Below are 20,188 nucleotides of genomic sequence, written 5' to 3'. Positions count from 1 at the left end.
AAAACAATAATAAACGAAGTGTTGCCAGCATTTTCAACAGGCAATGCGATGTTTTTTCATCGTTCACCCCCATAACTTTGCTGCATGGGCCTCGTCCAAACGTCACTAACAAAAAATTGCGTTCATCAAACAAAAACATCAGCTCCGCCAGGAAATCGTAAATCTTTTCGTCGTCAAACTTTCACTCCATGGTTCCGGCGTAATTCCCCAAAGATGGACATTCCGGCCCACTCGTGCCGGCTGTGTCTGGCGGCCAACGTACCCACCCTACCAATCTACCAGCAGCTCAGCCTGGCGGAAATCACCGAACTGCTGCAGGACGCCCTCGGCATTCAGGTTTTTTGTTTACGTCTGTTGGTTCCATTTGGCAGGTTTATTAAATTTGTGCTGTTTTCTAGATTGCCGACTCGGAAGAGTTTACAAACATTTGCAACAACTGTGAAATGAAGACGAAATGGATTCAAAGCATTTGGGCCGAGTTCCGGCAGTCGGACAAGGTCTTCCGGACGTTTCTGGAGTAAGTGGGTGAAGCCCCTGATGCGAGCCGATCCAACGCCGATCGATCTTATGGGAACCAGGGATTGGAAACTCGGGATTTGGAACTGCAATTCTCTCAACTTCGTTAGGAGTACCCGCATCCTAAATTGAAAAGTGCGGGGGCTCCGTAGCGGAATTGCACCTCATGGTACGGATTAGTAAAAGTAAAACGTATAAACTATTTCAGCCAACGTCGTGCCTCTCAGGGCCATCCGCTGATCGAGGAATCTAAGGACACCATCAACATCGTTTCGGTGATGCCGCTGGAACCGGTCGTAACGGCAGAACAGAAACCACAAGCCATCGGAGTGGTGCTGCTCCAAGAGGGGCATGGACAGGAGGACAAGTATTACAGCAGCGACGACGAAGACGAGGACGACGACCACGATCCGGACGTTTCGTTCCCCGATAAGGACGAAGCCCGGGACAGCTCCAGCGAAGAAGAGGAGAAACCCTCCACTTCGAAACTGTTGTCATGCTATATTTGTAAGGGATTTACTGGGTCGGATCGTTCGCTGGCGATCCACCTGAAGGAGCAGCACGGAACGCTTTCGCCGTACTATTGCGACCGGTGTCTGATTGGTTTGGAAGATATGGTTGCCATAAATCATCACTATCAAACGCACGAGTTCCCGTTCGGTTGCTTATTCTGCGAGCAAATGTTCGTAACGCAGACGGAACTCGAGGAACACACCAGAATCTGCACCGGATACGGTTGTGCGCATTGTTCAACTCAGTTCCAGTTTCTTCACCAGCTGAAGGAGCACAAATGTGGCGCAAGCAAATCCGTTCGAATGCGAGCCGTTTCCAACATGATCGAGTGTCGTCGCAGCCAAATTCGCTTTATTCCACAAGTCTGTGGGATGTGCAACGAAGACATGGGCAAAAATCACCGACTCGCGCAACACTTTGAACGAGAACACGTCAACTTCCCCCTCCAACTTTACCCCTGTGATCTCTGCCCACAGAAATTCACCCTCCTCATGGCGGCACGACTGCATCGCTTCACCCACAAAAAGGACGCGCCTCCAAAGCAGCGCAAAATCCCCGTAGTAGAACGCAACGACTGTATGGTTTGCTTGCAGTCGTTCAAATTCAACAAGGAACTGATTGCCCACATGGAAGCGGAACACGCCGACGCCGCACCCGAGTTCCACCAGTGTCTCAAGTGCGACAAAAAGTTCACCTCGGAATCGAAACTCCAGAAGCACGACTACAACACCCACCAGGGCAAGCAGCCGCAGTTCTTCTGCTCCTTTTGCGGCCGAGTGTTCAACAAAAAGCTCGGACTACGCGACCACGAGAATCTCCACCGGGGCATCCGGGAGTACAACTGCCAGGAGTGCAACAAGGTAGGAACGAAAAGCTTTTCAAATAAACACAACTAATTTCGACCTTTCTAATCCAGGACTTTACCTACAAGAGCACGTACGATCGCCACATGCAGGTGGTTCATAGTGATGCCAAGCAGTTCACCTGCGAGTACTGCCATAAAAGGTATAAACTTTAAAAAGCAACCAAACAACAGATAATCACTCCGTTCCGTTTCAGCTTCAAGCGTAAACCAACGCTCAAGGTGCATCTTCGACTTCATACTGGCGAAAAGCCATACCAGTGCGAGTATTGCAGCCGGTGCTTCGTCGATCCGAGTTCGTTCCACAAGCACAAGTCGAAAGAACACGGCTGGAAGTCGGGCTACTAGCAAAAGGTAACGATGGGTGGTGTGTGAATACCGAAGCAGAATTTTATTAAACGACCAGTGCAGTGAAAAGAAATCTTTCTTCTTATTGAGCAAATTCTTCGAAAGTCCCTCTTATACCTTTTTGGAAATTTGCAGGTCTATCCCAGTCGGTGACACCTTATTCGAACGAGCCTGCCTTGCAAGTAAGTACAGAAAGCTGTTGCCTTATCTGTCATAATCTCAAAGCCAAACAACAGCATCAAAGTTATGAGCCTAAGTTCAACACAAAAGCAACACCTGTATTCATCAAAGTTCCGAGCATCTCCTAAACAAATCGAAAATTTGATTGAGCATAAGAATTCGATTACAGTGATCAGTCTAAAAGTTTGTTTCTGAGGATGGCTGCAAGACAAATCAATCAGTTTTTCTGCATCACCGAGAAACATCAATCCAAAACCGTACACACGTAAAGAAAATAATAAACGATTCAGACGACTCTGAGGCAGATTGGAGTCAGGGGGGTATTATCGAATCATACGTCCGTACTAGAGGAGAGCACCTTGAAGGAGTAGTTTTTTTTTATGGATTTAGCTGGTTAATAACGGCCAAATATTAGAATGTTATTTCTGTTTTAGAGAAATGTTAGAATTTCTGGATCTCTCGCTTAGATATCTGTACAAATATCCAGATAAATATAGTATAACATAAAACCATCGATTAAGGTAAAATAATTTGGTAAAATTCGAACACCTGAGTGTAGTGGTAGAAGCTTACTGTAATGGAAGGCATATGAAATAGGTAGAAGCAAAAGCAAATCAGCCATTTTCCTAGCACTGGCTGACAGACGAACGTCAGTTTTGTCTGAGGAAAATTCTCATCAGTATTATAAACAGCAGAGGAAAAAAGTGAACGCAGCTTGATCCTTCGCGAAAGAAAGGACATTTTTTATAAGGAAGAAGAAAATACCATCACCATCGAATTCGGATCGTGTTCCGCAAGCAGCAGCCCTCTCCAGGTCACAGGCAATCCCATGGAAGATCTCAGCCAAGCTGAAGACACGGACACGATAAGTAACTGGAAGAACATTATACAATATTGCAAGGAAAACAACGAGCAGTTTGTGGACGACTCGTTTCCGCCAGCCCCGAAAAGTCTTTATTACAATCCGCACTCGTCGGTGGAGACGAATCCGGTGGTGCAGTGGCGACGGCCGCACGCGATAACCTGCGATGGTGGGAACTGCCATACGTGGACGGTGTTCCGTACGCCGCTGCCGAGTGATATCTGCCAGGGTGTGCTGGGCAACTGTTGGCTGCTCAGTGCGCTGGCCGTTCTGGCCGAGAGGGAAGACCTGGTCCGGAATGTGCTAGTTACCAAAGAAATAAGTCAACAGGGCGTGTACCAGGTGCGGTTGTGCAAGGACGGCAAGTGGACAACGGTCATCGTGGATGATTTGCTGCCGTGTGACAAGAAGGGCAATCTGGTGTACTCCCAGGCGAAGCGTAGACAGCTGTGGGTACCGATAATCGAGAAAGCGGTCGCCAAGGTTCACGGTTGTTACGAAGCCCTAGTGTCGGGACGTGCCATTGAAGGACTTGCAACGCTCACCGGAGCACCGTGCGAGAGCATTCCGCTGCAACCGAGCTCAATTACACTTCCCAGTGAGGACGAGCTGGACAAGGATCTCATATGGGCCCAGCTGCTCAGTTCCCGGATGGCGCAGTTCCTGATGGGTGCCAGCTGCGGCGGTGGAAACATGAAGGTCGACGAAGCTGAATACCAAAGCAAAGGACTTCGACCTCGGCACGCATATTCGGTGCTGGACGTGAAAGACATTCAAGGACATCGGCTGCTGAAGCTTCGCAACCCGTGGGGTCATTTCTCCTGGCAGGGTGATTGGTCGGATGTTTCCGAGTGTTGGTCCGACGAGCTGCGTAATATTCTCATCCCGCACGGTGGTTCCGAGGGTGTGTTTTGGATTTCCTTCGAGGACGTCTTGAAGTACTTTGATTGCATCGATATTTGTAAAGTGCGAAGCGGGTGGAGCGAGGTGCGACTGCTGGGGACGCTGCAACCGCTTTGCGCCACTTCCTGTGTGCTGCTGACGGCCCTGGAACCGACCGAAGCCGAATTCACGCTCTTTCAGGAAGGTCAACGAAACTCGGAAAAGTCCCAGCGCTCTCAGCTGGACCTTTGCATAGCAGTATTCAGAACGCGAAACTCGGAAAACTCCAAAGTGGGTCGCCTGGTCGAGCACAGCAAGAGACAAGTACGCGGATTTGTCGGCTGCCATAAGATGCTCGAGCGGGATCTGTACATTTTGGTGTGTCTCGCGTTCAACCATTGGCATACGGGAATTGAAGATCCGTCGCTTTATCCACAGTGTGTTCTGGCGCTGCACAGTTCGAAAAATCTGTTCGTCGAACGAATAGCACCTCCGCCGTATCTCCTGGCGGACGCCATTATAAGCCTTACCCTAACCAAAGGTCAGCGCCACGAAGGTCGTGAAGGCATGACTACCTTCTATCTGACCAAAGGCTGGGCCGGTCTGGTGGTTATGGTGGAGAACCGCCACGAAAAAAAGTGGATCCACGTCAAGTGTGACTGCCAGGAGAGCTACAACGTGGTCTCGACGCGCGGCGAACTCGTCACGATCGATTCGGTGCCGCCGATGCAGCGACAGGTCGTGATCGTGCTGACGCAGCTCGAGGGCAGCGGAGGTTTCAGCATCGCGCACCGGCTCACCCATAGACTGGCCAATTCCAGCGGACTGCACGACTGGGGCCCACCATCGGCCACCCATTGTCCACCTATTGATAACGTGACTGACCTGCACGCACCACGTATGATAGTATAGTTAAATGCAAAGTGAAAAACCAATTCAAGCAAGATAACAAGAAAAAAACAGACACACAACAAAAAATTGTAACGACATTCTTGTGGCGAGGAGATGTTATGTTTATGTTTAGTCATTTCGCGGTATGTACTGTTTTCCCCCCAGAATGAGAAGAAAACCGGAGATTACTTAGCAAAAATGTGAGATTAAGTTCGTAGTAAGTAAAGCAAGTATTCCAAAATGCTCAACTCATCACAACTCACACACTAAATAGCTCAAGGCTTTCTGAGGATTCCAGAGAGTGTTTTTGGTTGTGGCAAGTTCACAAAAACGATTGATTTTGGCGGTTCTCAACCTTAACAAAGATTAACAAATCTAGAGTTTTTTGAAAAGGTCCAATAAGCTATTGTGTTTCATATGTTTTTAGGACCCATTCAAAAAAAAAACTCTAGAAATCTAAGAAATGGCAATTTAAAGACAACAGATTTTTAAAAACTTCTCCTTGTTTCGTAAAAAAAATCATTTCCGGAATAATTTTTTTGCGGGATTTCCTATCTAGATCTAGATATTCTTCCTTTTTCTTCGGGAGAGTTGATCCAAACCTAACAGTTTCTTTTCACCTTACGTTTTGACGATTTCCCCATACAAACTTCGAGGAAATTCCCTTTTTAGACCTCTTGATCGGATAGCGTCTTGCTGCGATATAGCCTTGATATAAATTTTCTCAAAACGAGTTTTTTCAGTGACACCTAATAAAATAATATGTAATTAAAAAAAGCCGTCAATGTTCAAATGACAATCTCAGAAATTATTGGTTCGATTTTATTAGATTAGACTGCCGTTCTACGCATATTTGTCCCATGTAATTTTTGGACGATTTTGACTTTTTGACATTTTTAAGTTTAGTTCGTCGTATACTTTAAGAAAAACACATAAAATCTAGTACTTTGTTCGGAAACTCATTGAAAACAACATCAAGTCTGTTTGTCCCATCGTGACACTTCTACGCATAATTGTCCCACCAAGTATTTTCTTTCACGAAATCATCAGTTTTACGAAGTATTGTATAGCAAGAGGATTACAAATAAGAGTGATAAACTGCTAACTGGGATGATTAGGGACTTATGGGGTGAATAGGGACCCACGGGACAATTATGCGTAGAAACACAAAAAACGGTCGAAAAATTTCAATCGCATTTTTCTCAGTTGCACTTTTTTGAACATGGGACAATTATGCGTAGAACGGCAGTAGACTCTTGTTAAATATTCTAATATTTTCAATAAACATTGTATCGATCCTGAAGAGTAATGACTCTTCTTGTCATTTATTATCATTTGTAGTGCGCCATTACATCGGAATGCATTGAAACATCACAGATGTTAAAGCGGCCAGGCCTACTGCGTAAAGTTGTATCGCAGAGACATGATTCGTTGAAGTGGGTTGAGTTTGAGCACGGAGTGTTCAAACAACAACACAATTCTGAATCGACAGAAGAGGAAAAAGCGTGGGGACACATCACCATACGCTCCGATATTGCGTTGTACACTCAAATCCCGATGGTTTGACACCAACTGTTGTCAAACGAACGGGGTCACTTTTTAATTTGACACCCCTTTTACACGGAGTTAACACACACTACCAAACGTTTGTTTTGATAGTGTGCGTGACAGTTCATCACTTTTTAGTTTGACTTTGACCAACCAACGGGGTACAAACTAAAAAAGTGTCAAACGAAAAAGTGGCCAACCACCGGGGGTTGGGTGTATTCGTTGGGAGCACCATGTTAAGATGTGTTGGTACTCCGGGACCCTCTGGGATGAGATATTGTATTTCCACGACTGCCCTGGACAATATTTGTCGTAGATAGAGCGCCACAACTCGCTCTCATGAACAAAATTTCATATAATTTGAACAAAAATTTAAAAAATATGACAAATAGGAGAAAAAAGGGAAACAAATATTTAAAAACACGAAAACTGTAATTGTTTAAACTTGCTTTCCGATTTGAGATCCGTAAGATTTTTACGTGTTGATGATAGGTTGAGAACCGCACAATGGATGGTAGGTGATCATGACGCATTTCATTTGTATTAAGCAAAGCCATTTCTTTAGTGAGTAAACTGATTTCAAACTGCGAAAGCAAAACACACACACACACACACTTGACAATTTTAACAGAGCTCTAAGCACATTCTTTAAATTGAATGACAATCATTCAATTGATACGTATGAATGCATTTTCCGGAACTTAACAAAGAACATGTGAAGCAAACCAAGTGAACGAAAAATTAGAATACCAAAGAAAATGTAAACGATCATTACTAATAAATTAAACGAGAAGCATTTAAACTGCATGATATTAATTTAATTTTACTCTGGGAAGATAGTATAAAGTCGGTGTAGCATTGTTACTGTACGTTTTAGGTTTAATACTATTTTGTCCTGTTTTTTCGTTGTATAAGTTAGGCAAAATTCTTAAAGAAAAGTCAAGAAAAAGAAAAAAGCACGCTCACTCCCTTTCAACCTTGCTCCGCTCAAGAATTTCAATCACTCAAAAATTCACACACGCATAAAATCACAAGAATGTGTTCAATTGTTACGTTGAATTCACTCTTTCTCTCTAGTTTCGAAGCATCTCTCACCATGAACAGATTCAATATTAAATTCAGACAAGTGTACATCAGAATAAAATTGACAATATTTCAAAAAGTAACGGGGTTTGGGATTCTTTATTTCAAGTTTTTATCACGCCCCTTGAAGCTTTTCCTTCTCATGTTTCTTGAGATGTCTGTCGAGCATTCCGATGGTGGGGAAGGTCTTGCCGCACTGCTCGCAGTGATATTCCTGCTTGGGGTGCCAAATCGCGCGGTGAGCCTGCAGTAACTGAAGAGTTATGAACTGCTTGTAGCACAACTCGCACGTAAACACCTCCAGCTGGTGTTCCGGGTGTGTTTCCTCGACGTGAGCGATCAGTTTGCGGGAGATTTTGAACTCTAGGCCGCAAACTGGACACAACGCTGGCTTCCGGAAGTGTTTGCCGGGTTTGGGCGGGTTTTTGGGGCTTGTTGAGGGGGGCATGTGGACACGCTGGACGTGCTGCTTTAGGCAGCCCGACTGGGTAAACCGGAGATCGCATAGGGTGCAGGCATAGGGACGTTCCTTGGTATGGACCACCATGTGACGTTCGAGATTTTGCCGGTTGTGAAACGCTTGATTGCAGATGGAGCAAACGGGCTTGGTATCGTTGTGAAATTCGACGTGCCTTCTGATCTGTCGCTTGTGGAAAAATTTGGCGCAGATATGGCAAAGTTGATCCTGGTCGTTTTCCTGGTGGTTCGTGTAGAGATGATAGTCCAGCGAGTTGGACCTTTCGAACTGTTTGTCGCAGAGATGGCACAGGTAGACCGACTTGGTGTGCGCGGTGAAGAACGGATGGTCCGGCAAGCTGTAGCATTCTGAGTCACTGCTTTCCGGATCTGAGGGTTGGAGTTGACCCTGCTCCTCTCGTACTTCTTCCTCAATTTGTTCTGTAACATCTTGAATCTCCCCTGCTGGTTCTTCTTCTTCTTCAAATTGCTCTGTAACATCTTGATCAACATCTTCAACGTTCTTCTTCTCCTTTAGAGAGCGATAAAACTCCTCCAACGCCAATCGATTCGACTGAAACTTAGCGTAGAGCTTCCAGGCGACATCCACCTTGACTAGACATTCCTCGCAGATACTCGTGCAAAAATCGTGCTCTTCAATCCGAATCCCGAAGCAGGTCTCAACAATATCCGATAGGAAATCCTCCCCAGCAAAAGAACTAAACGCAGACCTCCCACCCTCCTCCCGACTCGTCCCCAAACACAACCTGCAAGTAATCTTCCCCAGCAAACCAATTGTAATCCGTCGCTCTACCCTCACCGTCCTCGGCTCAAACTTTCGAACCAGATCTCCGTCCTCCTTCTTCAACCCATCGTCCACAATCCGCTCCAAAACCTCCCCTGCCGAGCATCCCTCCTTCTCCGCGTCATCCAGCACCTTCTTCAGCAGTTCATTCTCCTCCCGCAACCGGGAGTTTCGTTTCTGGTACATTCCCATCCTCGCCTTGTCCTGCCGAATGGTCTTCTTGAGCACCTTGAATGCCCTCCGAACCATCGGTGAGCAGTCCAGCGCGTCCTCGTCGACTTCTCCGACGTATCGAAACTGTCGCGGTTCTGGTGGTTCAACAACATGCTCTGTGTCCCCCGAAGATTCGCTCGTGCTATCCACATCCATAGTATCAACGGGTTCTACGACGTCCTTGGCTTCTTCAACTTTGGCTGCCTTTGGATCACGCGTTGGAATTGCGGTAGGTTTCAGTCTAAAATAAAAATTCAAAGTTTAACTCACATCAGTCCCAGAACCAAAGTCCACCCTTTACCCCTGCGATTTAAACTTGGGATTGACGAAATCCTCGTCCCGGAAGTGGTCACTGCAAATCGACGCATTTTTGGCAAATTCTTCCACGCCGCAAGCTGCCTTCCACTTGTCCAAGTTGGCCAAACTGAAACACGGATCAAACATCATTTTACATGATTCACAAAATACCTTCTCAAGCGGATGTACCGAGTTTTTGCGTACACGCTGGCGAACGTGAGCGATCTAACTCCGTGGGCGGAGTTGTCGCAGCCGGGGAAAACGCAGCGGGTCATTTTGCGGCCAGGATTCCCGGTGTTGATTTCGATCCTGGTACGGTGTTAATCAACGTAAAAATTATACGCACGAAAGTTATCTGTTATCGCGATAAGTTTGTTTACTACGCGCGATACGCGTCAAGTATTATACACTTTGAAAATAATCTACTCATAACAAGGCTCAGAGAAAGTGTTACCCACTTTGGAGTACACTGGCTCATCCTAATGGTACGTTCGTTTGATGGCTAGTTCCACACTGAGTGCCGCACTCAGAGCTGTCAAAGTGTTTCTTTGAAGAAACTCGCGCTAGTTCCGCACGAGTTTCGCCGCCATCTTGGAACTGAAACTCTAGTGCCGCACTCGATATTTTTCAGTTTCATGCGAGTTCCAAGCACACTGACAGATGACGTTCGATTGAACCAAAACTGGCACCGACGAGTGCGGCACTCAGTGCCGCACTGGCTGTTCAAACGAACGTACCATAAATCAATATTTTTTTTAATATTTTATTTTTTATTTGGCTCAAACTTTTGTATTCACAAAAGCTCTTCATATCGTGCGGCCCGAGGCCAAATGAGAAGACACTAATTAATATAACACGGATTAAAATAGGTCTTTATTCTACGAAATACAATGCAAGAATGATCTTCGACAACTGGGCGTTTGACTTTTTAAGTTGTTACTGCTGACGTCGCAGCTGCTGTCAGGCCAGCTGACAGCTTGGAGCCTTCAGGTTGACTGCGGTTGTGTTGGTTTCAACCGTCTGTGTTCCCAGCCACAACATCTCCCCCTCTGAAGATCGATGGTCCGAGTCGAACTGGAACAACACTATTCATCAGGCAAAGCGGTTATTTTCGACGACCATCGAGCGTAGTTTGGCCATCGACGGTGACATACAGGTGGACGTCAAGGTCGAGGACGAGGACGGTGATGCAGATCAATTCCTGGTTCATGATCTGGTTGTGGGGCACGCTGTGGTTGGACGACACAGCGAGTTGTTTTGCTCGCGACTTTGGGTTGCACACCATCACGTTGTGACGATCATTGTGTGCAGACAGCAGTTGAAAAGTACACACAGCTGATCGACCGAATCTGCCAATCGTCACCTGCACGTTCAATTTGTGAAAATTTTGCGTTGGACACGTGTGGTAGGTGGCAGGATTAGTTACGGCAACCAAAATCGACATCTTGTTGTTTCTCCCTCCTCGGAAAATGTTGGAGGCGTGCTTGGGAGAGCTGGAAGTGCACAATGGAGGCGGCCACGGTGGAACTTGCTCTATGAACGATACGGGGTTACCTTCTTTCGGCCGCAGTCCTCTGGTGCCGATGTGCAGCTGAAGGGAGCCATGCGCGCTGGCTACGACCTTGCTCGGTGATGATAAAAACTGCCACAAGGTGAAATGGATGAGTCCTCGGCTGGCCTTGGTCACACCAGTCTTGCCGTGCACTGTTGATGACGGCCAACTCGTGTAGTCGATCGGGATGATGTTTATCTGCTTGTGCTGACCGAGATCCTTTGGGGCGGCATCGCTTGCGGCATACAACGTCGAGCAGATGAAGGGCAGTTCCCGATGCTGGTCGATGACGTCGGCAGAAATTTCGTTCTGCGCGGTTGTCGACGGAGGATCTTCGGTGATCAGGTGGTTGGTTGGGTTTGCTGGCTTGGGCAGGAACCGCTGACCGGAACTGTCCACTTGAGGGAGTTGCTTGGAGTCCTGGACGAGCTTCCGGCGATCGTGATCGTCGCCGATGACGTCACTGAGATGTCCACCTGCTGGCTGCAGAGTGTGCTCGGCAGCTTCAAGGTCTCGCGTTGGTTGAGCCGGACTTGCTAGCGAGGTGGATGTGTCGATGGTATGTACCCTCAGATGCGATCGATCGTTCTCGGTTGGTACGGACGACACGGGGCACATCTTGATACTGCTCTGAGGAGTTGTTAAGCGGGCCGGTTGGCAGGGCACTAGGCTGCAATGCGCGGCCACGGTAACCTCACTTTTATGCAGCTGCGGGACCTCGCACATAGAACGGAGCGAGGAAAATGGCGCGGCCGCCATTGTTGATAGAGCTTGCTGGAGATGCTGCTGCTGCTGGACCAGGAGGTCCATCATCGACGAACAGCGGAGCATCATCTGGTCGAAGGAGAGCATGGGTTGTCCGGGACTTGGGGCGTGATGACAGGGGCCTCCCGGATGGACGTTGCCGTAAGATGCCGCTTGAGCCGGACCCGAGCCGATGGATGCCAATCCGTGGAACATCGCGATCGGTTGTTGATCACCGGGAAGTGCGGGGACACCATGTACGGGGCCAGTTGATCGGTGCTGCTGGCCGTTGCGCGATGGCTGCTGGTCGTGGAGTTCCGGGCCGACGGGAAAATGGCCGTCCACCGGCCGCTGCCTGACGGGAATCACGACGCCATCGTGGATGCACCCAGTCAACGGCGGGTTGACTGGTGCAAATTGCATTTTGCTCCTCCTCCGCGCGTGGGAATCTTGTAGTGGAGATATCGACACTACAACCACTTCTCGTCGCCAATTTTGTATTCACAAAAGCTCTTCATATCGTGCGGCCCGAGGCCAAATGAGAAGACACTAATTAATATAACACGGATTAAAATAGGTCTTTATTCTACGAAATACAATGCAAGAATGATCTTCGACAACTGGGCGTTTGACTTTTTAAGTTGTTACTGCTGACGTCGCAGCTGCTGTCAGGCCAGCTGACAGCTTGGAGCCTTCAGGTTGACTGCGGTTGTGTTGGTTTCAACCGTCTGTGTTCCCAGCCACAACACAAACTTTGTGGGGGCCTTCAAAAAATACAAAAATGTCACGTAAATATTCAAAAATCACTGTCGAAGGAGTTTTCAGATTCATTTGGTGTCTCCGGCAAAGTTGAAGACTATTTCCGAAAAAATAGGTACAAGGAAAAATGCAGGTTTCAAATTAGCCTGAAAAAAAGAATTTCTCGAAATCTGTATATTTAATTACATTTTGTAAACTTCCGTTTTTAATTTTCAACAGATTTTGCAATCAAAAAGTATTTTACTGACGTTTTGTCCGAAGGCTTGATTGTTGAGGAAATTGCAAACTTCTTTTCACACCTTAGCTTCCATCCACCCCGGGATTCGAACTTACGACCTACGATTGTGATTGTGTGACCTACGATTACGATTGTGTGTCCAACTGCCTACCAGCGACTCCACCGGGCCAAGACCCAGGGAGATGACTCCTACACCTGGATTGAGCTAACGACCTAACCTCTAGGTTAGACCGGGCCAACATTTACTTCCCTGTCCGACGGAAGGCGTGATCAGACAAATATCATCTCCCGGCAAAATGCATTTTGGAATCAAGACTGATATTTTTAAAAGGCTGATATGCAGATCGGATCGGAAGGAACGCAAAACTCCATATGAAAAACGTCAAGGAAAGGGTCACGAAAAGATTTTGACGTAGACTACGTCTTACTCGAAGGTACTGGGGTGCCATTCCAAAAAACCCGGGCCGAAGGCCCTGGAATACTGCGTCATCCGCCAATCGCTTATAACTACCTTTCCTCAAATCGAATCGGCACGATTTCTGCTGCATTCGATTCGAAAATTATTTAGCAATTTGCTATCAAATTTTCATTGTTGGCAAAATGATTTTACTTACTTACTTTATCAGAACAGGTCTATCGATAAGATGAACTTATCAAAGATTTCCAGGATGCTCGGTCTTGGACCGCTCGTCTCCAGTCGCCCACAATGTTGGCCGCTCTTGCATCTTCTTCGACTGCACACAGCCAACGCTTACGAGGCCTTCCACGAAGCCGACCACCCCGTCCAGGTTCGCTGCTGAATGTCGTTTTAGCCGCCCGCTCATCCGACATTCATGTCCAGCCCACTTCAGCCTGTCGTGCTTAATGACTTTTACGATAGCAGCATGTTTGTAGTCTTGGTACAACTCGAATTTCATGCGCCTGCGCCACCGGTCTCCTACTTGCTTGCCGCCGAAGATAGAACGCAGGATTCTCCGCTCGAGGGAGCTACAGGGAGTAGGCAGGCCAATGGTGCATGATACTGATGATACTTGTCGGTTGACACCCAGGCGAGGAACATCCCGGAAGGAGCCCAACTACATCCGTAGTGCTGTTTGGACAAAACAGCATGGCTCGGGTTCCTTGCAAGTGTCCTATTTTCTTACCTCCACGTTGGCTTGGTTTAGTCATCATGATGACAAGGTGTAACCTAGCTGGTGGCCTGTGGAAACGACTCGAAAACCTTTGACCAGCGAGGGTCAGAGTAGAGACGGCTAAAAGAAAGGGGCGCGTCAATGTTGGAAAGGGAAGTAATTTGTGATTGTAGACGGTATTGTTTTGATTCGCAGTATGTTGAGTCAACTGCTGTGGATATTCCTGAGCATCGCAGAACGGGATTTCTCTTCTATCCATTTCAGCTAACAGCTATCTTCTGTTTATTTTGTTTCACTGATTTTCTAAAACGGCTTCTGTTTACTATCCTCCATTTGATTTCGATTTTACTTATTTGATTCTCTTATTTCTCAACGCTTTTCCACTCTATTTTACCAATTGATGCTGCTGTAACAAACTGTCTGCTTTCCCTTAATTTGGCAGCGATGTCAATTTTGTTTATCATGTGCCTTTTCTTTATTTATCTATTTGAATAATTTCTCATCTTCCCTGTAAATTGCCCTCAATACAATCTAAGCTTGTTTGTTACCTCTATTTATTAACTATTGTTAATTTCTTCATCTACTTCATAAATTACTATCTTCCTTTTACTATGGATTCTTTACATAGAATTTTTTTTTTTTCACTGTCCATTGATTTGAAACTTCACCTTTTTCTTAAGCAAGTGAGGTTCGAGCCCTTACTCAATTTATGGAATGATTAAAGGATTAACACAAATATTACTATTGTACTTTTGAAAAACTTTTCTAAAATGCTTAGGACCAAAACATTGTAACAAAACACCGCGACAAAAGAAATAGCAACAGATAAACACGACTCAACAATAGGGAAGATTTCAGGAGAAAACAATACACAGTAAATAACAATTAGTTTTTGAATTCAAACTAAAAATATAACAGTTTTTGCTTTAATGAAAGTTGATAGGCACACTATAAATGGTTAGGCGCTTATACTTACATCAAACCCTACGTAATGTACCACCCCCGGCCGAGTTGAAATGCGTAACCGGAAAAGAAGGTGTGCATGCCTGGCACGAACACTCAAAGCGTGTTCTAGCGTGTTGCTCGTACTGACTCAGAGCAAGGGTGAGATGTAGGTGTAAGGGCAGTGCGTGTTCGTCGGGAACCTGGTGCACAAGATCGGTCAAGGCCCGTTCTTACACTGAAAATTGCGAGATGGTAGAATTATGATTTTTTTTAAATTTTTTTATTTGAGATATATGCAAAAATGATTCTGGGTTCGATTCCCATCTGCTGCAACCTTCCATCGGATGAGGAAGTAAAATGTCGGTCCCGGCCTTGGTTGTTAGGCCGTCAAGTCATTCCAGGTGTAGGAGTCCTCTCCATTCCATAAGTACAAACAACACACCAAACCAAGCCTACTCCGGTGGAATCGCTGGCGGCGGTTGGACTCGCAATCCAAAGGTCGTCAGTTCAAACACTGGGGTGGAAGGTTCCTTGGAGTAGAAAGAGGTTTGGGTGCTCTCCCCATTCAAGCCTTCGGACTCCTAGGTTCGAGCAGAAACTTGCAATAGAGACCACAAAAAACCCGGGGGTCGTTAATGTGGATGGTTTGATTTTTTTGCAAAAATTACCTTTGAAAATTATGATTGTCACTTTTAAATGTTAAAATCCAATTTCTATTTTTTTGAATACAAATCTGAACCTTTTTCGAAGAGGTCCTATACTGCCGTTCTACGCATAATTGTCCCATGTCATTTTTGGTCGATTCTGACTTTTTGTCATTTTTAGGTTTAGTTTGACGTTTACTTTTCGAAAAACACATAAAATCTAGTACTTTGTTAGGAAACTCATCAAAAACAACACCAAGTCTGTTTGTCCCATCGTTGTACTTCTACGCATAATTGTCCCACCAAGTATTATCACTCGCGGAATCATTAGTTTTACAAAGCATTGTGTCTTGTCATAGAATAGAGATAAGATCTTTCTCTATTCTATGGTCTTGTTTACCTTTTGTAAAGCAAGAGAATAACAAATAAGAGTGTTAAACTGCTAACTGGGGCGATCAGGGACAATTGGGGCGAATATGGACCCACGGGACAATTATGCGTAGAAACACAAAAAACGGTCGAAAAATTTCAATCGCGTTTTTCTCAGCTGCAATTTTTTGAACATGGGACAATTATGCGTAGAACGGCAGTATAAACAGAAGAATCCCCATAGCTTTAAAGACTTTTAAAATAAAATCTCGAAATGCTAAAAAAGTAGAAAACAGTTGAAACAAATTTATTGCAAAGTAGAATCGAGATCGGATTATACGTCAATTAAAAAACATCGATGAAAAAATAGCTAAAAGTCTAAAGCCGTAAAAAACTTATTAGATGTTGGTGTTTTTTTTTTCCTGGAAGTAGCCTTAAGAATTCAATTTTACGTATTTGAAAATGATAAATCATTTTTCCTTCTATGTTTTCATTATCGTAAAATATGCTCAAGCTTGATGAAAAATCATTTATGGTAATATTGAGTTTCGATATAATAAAATTTGTATTTTAAACAAACATTGTTAATTTAAATTTTATCTTTCGAATAAAATAAACATATATGTATTTTTAAATTAAAGTATTTCTCTTGAATTTTTATCTTTCATTTAAAATTATAAAGAGAAAACGAAAAACCAAATATTATTACGTATTGCCTCACTGCACTCACTCTCTTTGAAAAAAGGTTTTTTGCTTATAGAAAGGTCGTAATGATTTAGAAAGCAATATATTACAATATTGTTAAATATAGTTAAATTAAAAAAAGTCGTTATTCATAATAACCCAAAATTTTTACTAGTATGAAAAAATAAATTTCTGAAAAGATTGTTTGAAAAAATATGGAAAAGAGTAGCGAAATGTTTCAATATAAAAAGAAAATTAAATCCTAATGCATATGTTTGCAAAACTACTTTCAAAATATTATCAAAATATCGAATTCAATGCAAATTTTACTAATGCACAGGAAATTTTACTAATTCCGAGTTGATCCTGATGAGTTATTAGCAATGCGATGAAAAAAAATCTGCTTTTATACTTATTATGTAAACCAGTATACTAAAATATTAGGTGTTATTTTTTGATCTGTTGAATTCTGGAGCAACATTTGAAAGGGACAGTACGACATTGATCTTTCAAATGTTGCTCCAGAATTTTGTTTACATTTTGAATTATTGAAATTCTGAATTTATAAATTGGTTTTGAATGTTAAAAGAAGAAAATTCCTGACCTTTTCGTTCCGTATGTTTGATAGCTTTGTGACTGACTTTGGCAATGTGATACAAAATGTTAACAAAACATTATATAATTTAAACAACATTGCTTTATATAAAGAACTCACGTATCCCACACACACACCCATCACCTCTCGTGCTTCTTTCGATGCGTCCTGAGCTGCCCGTCGGATTTAAACACCAGCCCACACCGTCCGCACTCAAACTTCTGCCCGGAGTGGTAGATCAACCGGTGACTCCTGAGTTGCAGCACCTCGCTGAACCGCTCGGAACAAATTTCGCACACAAAAATATCCATCGGATGACCCGGATGGGTCGACTCAACGTGCTTGATGAGCTCCCTGCCGCGTTTGAACTGCTGCCCGCACGCCGGACACGCCAACGGTGGTTGAGGTTTGGTGGACGCTGCTTTGGTGGACGGGTTGGGACGATTTTCTTCCGATGGGTGATCTCGCTGGACGTGGAACTTTAGGTTCGATGACTGGGAGAAGCTTCTGTCGCACAGTTTGCACTGAAGGGTCGCACGTTGCTGTGAACTAGCATGTGGCGTTGGAGATTGCGTTCGTTGGCTATTACTTTACCGCACGTGGGACAGTTGATCTTTTTTTGTTCGAAGTGATGTTGAAGATGTTGGGAAAGTTTGTGCTTGTGGAAAAATTTGGCGCAATATTCGCAGAGCCGCATTGGGTCACTGTCCCGATGTTTGTAGGTTAAATGATACTTGAGTAGGGTTTCGTTTTTGAGCTGCTTTGGACACAGATGACAATGGTAAACCTTTTTGCACTGTGTCTTGAAGAACGGATGCTCCGGAATACTGTAGGAATCCGAATCACTGCTGTCTGGAACTGGTTTGTCCTTTGTCTTTCGTTTTTTAGCTGGACGATGCTCAACTGAATCTGGCACATCTTGGAAGTGTTGTTTAGCGTCTTCCTCCTTATCTTTAAGAGATCGACGCAATTCCTCTATCGCCAGCCGATTCGCTTGAAACTCAGAGTACATCTTCCAAAACAGATCCACCTTGACCAGGCATTCCCCGCAAATTACCGTGCAAAAGTCATTCCTCTCAATTCGTATCCCGAAGCAGGTCTCGATGATGTGCGACAGGGAGCTCTCTCCGGCGAAAGGACTGAAAGCGGACACTCCCGGAACTTTGGTCATCAGACAAAGCCGGCAGCCAATATTTCTTAGCGACGTAATCTTAGGCTTTTTTGGTGGCTCCATCACGGTGTCTTCGGAATTTTTCGCGCTCCTAGCTAGCGATTCCTCCATGAACTTTTTAATTTTTATTTGCCGAGTCATGTCCACCTTGACCTTGCTCGGTCGGCCTAAGTAATCCTTGGAGGGACAGTTTGAGATGGCTTCGACTGGTCTCTCTGCTGGTTTGCTTGAATCGACTGTTATTGGACGGTCCACTTCGACTGGCTTGGTGACGTCCACAACTTCAAATGTAGGAGCTTGACGGCACCTGGGGCTTCGCGTCGGAACCGCCGTTGGTCGAAGACTACAAATACGATTTAAATAATTTGATGTTATGTGACTAAAATTATATTCTACTTTAAGCTCTCACCCCTGCGTTTTGTAGCAAGGATTGACAAAGTCTTCATTCTCAAAGTGTTCCTCGCAAATAACGGCCGATGGGCAGAATTCCGTCACGTCGCAGGCTTCGCGCCACTTGGCCATATCGCGTTGTTTGTGCCTTAAAAAAATAATAAATTAACTAATGAAATTCGTAATCGGCATGACACTGTAGCAAATGTTGAGTTTTACGTATAAGTTGTGCAATGGAAACGTACGATGTTTCGAAAACTTTTTCAGAGACGGTTTTTTAGTGAAGATCTGTACGGCCTCGTCGAGATTCCCCTTGTCACCCCGGACAGAATGGTTGAATGTAGAAACAATGAATTTACAACGGTTTTTGCCTTCCTTACCTTACTGAGGAAAGGCTATAAAATCACTCGGAAAATGAACTTTTTAATTAGACCTCCTAGACCTACCTTCATTTCTACATATCGACTCATAATCACCAGCTGAGCAAATGTCGGTGTGTTTGGCTGTATGTAGACATGTGTACCAAATCAATGTCACCGGAATATCTTGTCACAGGCTCAACCGATTTTGGCCGGAATGGTTTTAAGCGATCCGTCTTAACGTCCCCTAAGTTGCTATTTAAATTCATGCAGTTTTATCATGTATTTAAAAAGCTGTGTTAAAAAAACTGTTTCATATTAAATTAAAATTATGGTAAAAAGGGTGGTTTTTTCATGAAACCCTCACATGTTATATATTTTTAGAAAGCATATGAGAAGACCTTTTAGGTGGAGTAAGAATTTTCAAGACCTGACTTACCTATCTTAAATTACAAGCAGTTTAAAAAATGCACCGTATTTACATAACCTCAACTGGTCGGGTCTGATCGCCACGAAAAAGCCTTGTAGAGGGATGCCTTTTTCCTCAAAGGCCGTGTCTGTATAATCTTGACAAAAAGTCTGTAGGTAGCCTGTTTTTTTACTCATCACTTATTTTTATTAGGACCTCTTAGGTGCTGCGAACGTTAGGGGAGATCCATAAACATGTGGACACTTTAGGGGGGTTGGAATCACTATAAATGAGAGGAAGGCACCAACCACCTAAAGGTGGATTAAGTAACCTTTTTTTGTTAAAATAATTTTCGTTGTAAAACCGTTGTTTGCTGTTTTTTTGGACTTGGCGAAATTTTGTCGATTTATAATTAACCCAGAAATTTGCTAAGTGTCAGTCTGAGTGTAGTCAACACATAACACTCTAGAATAGTTACCTGGTTGAGTGAACCAGGAAGAACGACAGGTTGCTTGGGCCAGGTGCAAAGTTCCGGCAACCGGGAAATGCACACCTTCGGTTCACCATTCGGCCTCGTTGGAGATAAAACGGATTGTGGTTTGAACGCCGCTCGGCAACAACACTTTGTTTTTGTTATGAAAATGATTTGACGTTTCGACAACACCCGCATTTGAGAATCAGTCCAAAACTGGAGCAATCTCACATGAGCGTGCATAATTTGCTGCATGGGATTTCGATGT

The 20,188-nt window shown here is 44.6% G+C and overlaps 3 protein-coding genes across 4 annotated transcripts; 1 reads left to right on the top strand and 2 right to left on the bottom strand.

The window, feature by feature from the left end:
* The first annotated feature begins 99 nt into the window (after positions 1-99).
* LOC120413004 (uncharacterized) lies at positions 100-5,838 on the top strand. Its single transcript, XM_039573654.2, has 7 exons — positions 100-336; positions 399-517; positions 725-1,889; positions 1,946-2,034; positions 2,089-2,238; positions 2,345-2,421; positions 3,115-5,838. The coding sequence occupies exons 1-7, from the start codon at positions 214-216 to the stop codon at positions 5,073-5,075; spliced, it is 3,684 nt and encodes a 1,227-aa protein (XP_039429588.1). The 5' UTR covers positions 100-213; the 3' UTR covers positions 5,076-5,838.
* Positions 5,839-7,755: 1,917 nt separating this feature from the next.
* LOC120413003 (PR domain zinc finger protein 5-like) lies at positions 7,756-17,599 on the bottom strand. The gene is made up of 3 exons (XM_039573653.2): positions 17,264-17,599; positions 9,461-9,583; positions 7,756-9,400 (listed from the first exon to the last, which is right to left on the bottom strand). The coding sequence occupies exons 1-3, from the start codon at positions 17,428-17,430 to the stop codon at positions 7,801-7,803; spliced, it is 1,890 nt and encodes a 629-aa protein (XP_039429587.2). The 5' UTR covers positions 17,431-17,599; the 3' UTR covers positions 7,756-7,800.
* Positions 17,599-20,120, bottom strand: LOC128093490 (zinc finger protein 667-like). Of its 2 annotated transcripts, XM_052710428.1 has the most exons (3): positions 19,927-20,120; positions 18,700-18,828; positions 17,599-18,633 (listed from the first exon to the last, which is right to left on the bottom strand). In XM_052710428.1, the coding sequence occupies exons 1-3, from the start codon at positions 20,013-20,015 to the stop codon at positions 17,601-17,603; spliced, it is 1,251 nt and encodes a 416-aa protein (XP_052566388.1). In that variant the 5' UTR covers positions 20,016-20,120; the 3' UTR covers positions 17,599-17,600. The 2 variants fall into 2 exon arrangements, with proteins under 2 accessions (XP_052566388.1, XP_052566389.1); XM_052710429.1 differs by lacking the exon at positions 18,700-18,828.
* Positions 20,121-20,188: the final 68 nt, after the last annotated feature.

The sequence above is a fragment of the Culex pipiens genome, chromosome 3 (genome assembly GCF_016801865.2).
Source record: "Culex pipiens pallens isolate TS chromosome 3, TS_CPP_V2, whole genome shotgun sequence".
Lineage (NCBI taxonomy): Eukaryota > Metazoa > Arthropoda > Insecta > Diptera > Culicidae > Culex > Culex pipiens.
The sequence above is the reverse complement of the archived record's forward strand: the minus strand, read 5'-3'. Positions and strand labels throughout refer to the sequence as shown.

Excerpts from the sequence above, each read along its gene's own strand:
- LOC120413003 (XM_039573653.2), bottom strand. The coding sequence starts at position 17,430 with ATGGATATTTTTGTGTGCGAAATTTGTTCCGAGCGGTTCAGCGAGGTG. Across the intron at positions 9,584-17,263 it reads CATCGAAAGAAGCACGAGAG|TTTGGCCAACTTGGACAAGT; the intron begins GTGATGGGTGTG and ends TCCGTGTTTCAG. Across the intron at positions 9,401-9,460 it reads CCCAAGTTTAAATCGCAGGG|ACTGAAACCTACCGCAATTC; the intron begins GTAAAGGGTGGA and ends TTTTTATTTTAG.
- LOC128093490 (XM_052710428.1), bottom strand. The coding sequence starts at position 20,015 with ATGGTGAACCGAAGGTGTGCATTTCCCGGTTGCCGGAACTTTGCACCT. Across the intron at positions 18,829-19,926 it reads TTCCTGGTTCACTCAACCAG|GCACAAACAACGCGATATGG; the intron begins GTAACTATTCTA and ends TATTTTTTTAAG. Across the intron at positions 18,634-18,699 it reads CCTTGCTACAAAACGCAGGG|TCTTCGACCAACGGCGGTTC; the intron begins GTGAGAGCTTAA and ends TCGTATTTGTAG.
- LOC120413004 (XM_039573654.2), top strand. The coding sequence starts at position 214 with ATGGACATTCCGGCCCACTCGTGCCGGCTGTGTCTGGCGGCCAACGTA. Across the intron at positions 518-724 it reads GTCTTCCGGACGTTTCTGGA|CCAACGTCGTGCCTCTCAGG; the intron begins GTAAGTGGGTGA and ends AAACTATTTCAG. Across the intron at positions 2,239-2,344 it reads GGCTGGAAGTCGGGCTACTA|TCCCTCTTATACCTTTTTGG; the intron begins GCAAAAGGTAAC and ends ATTCTTCGAAAG.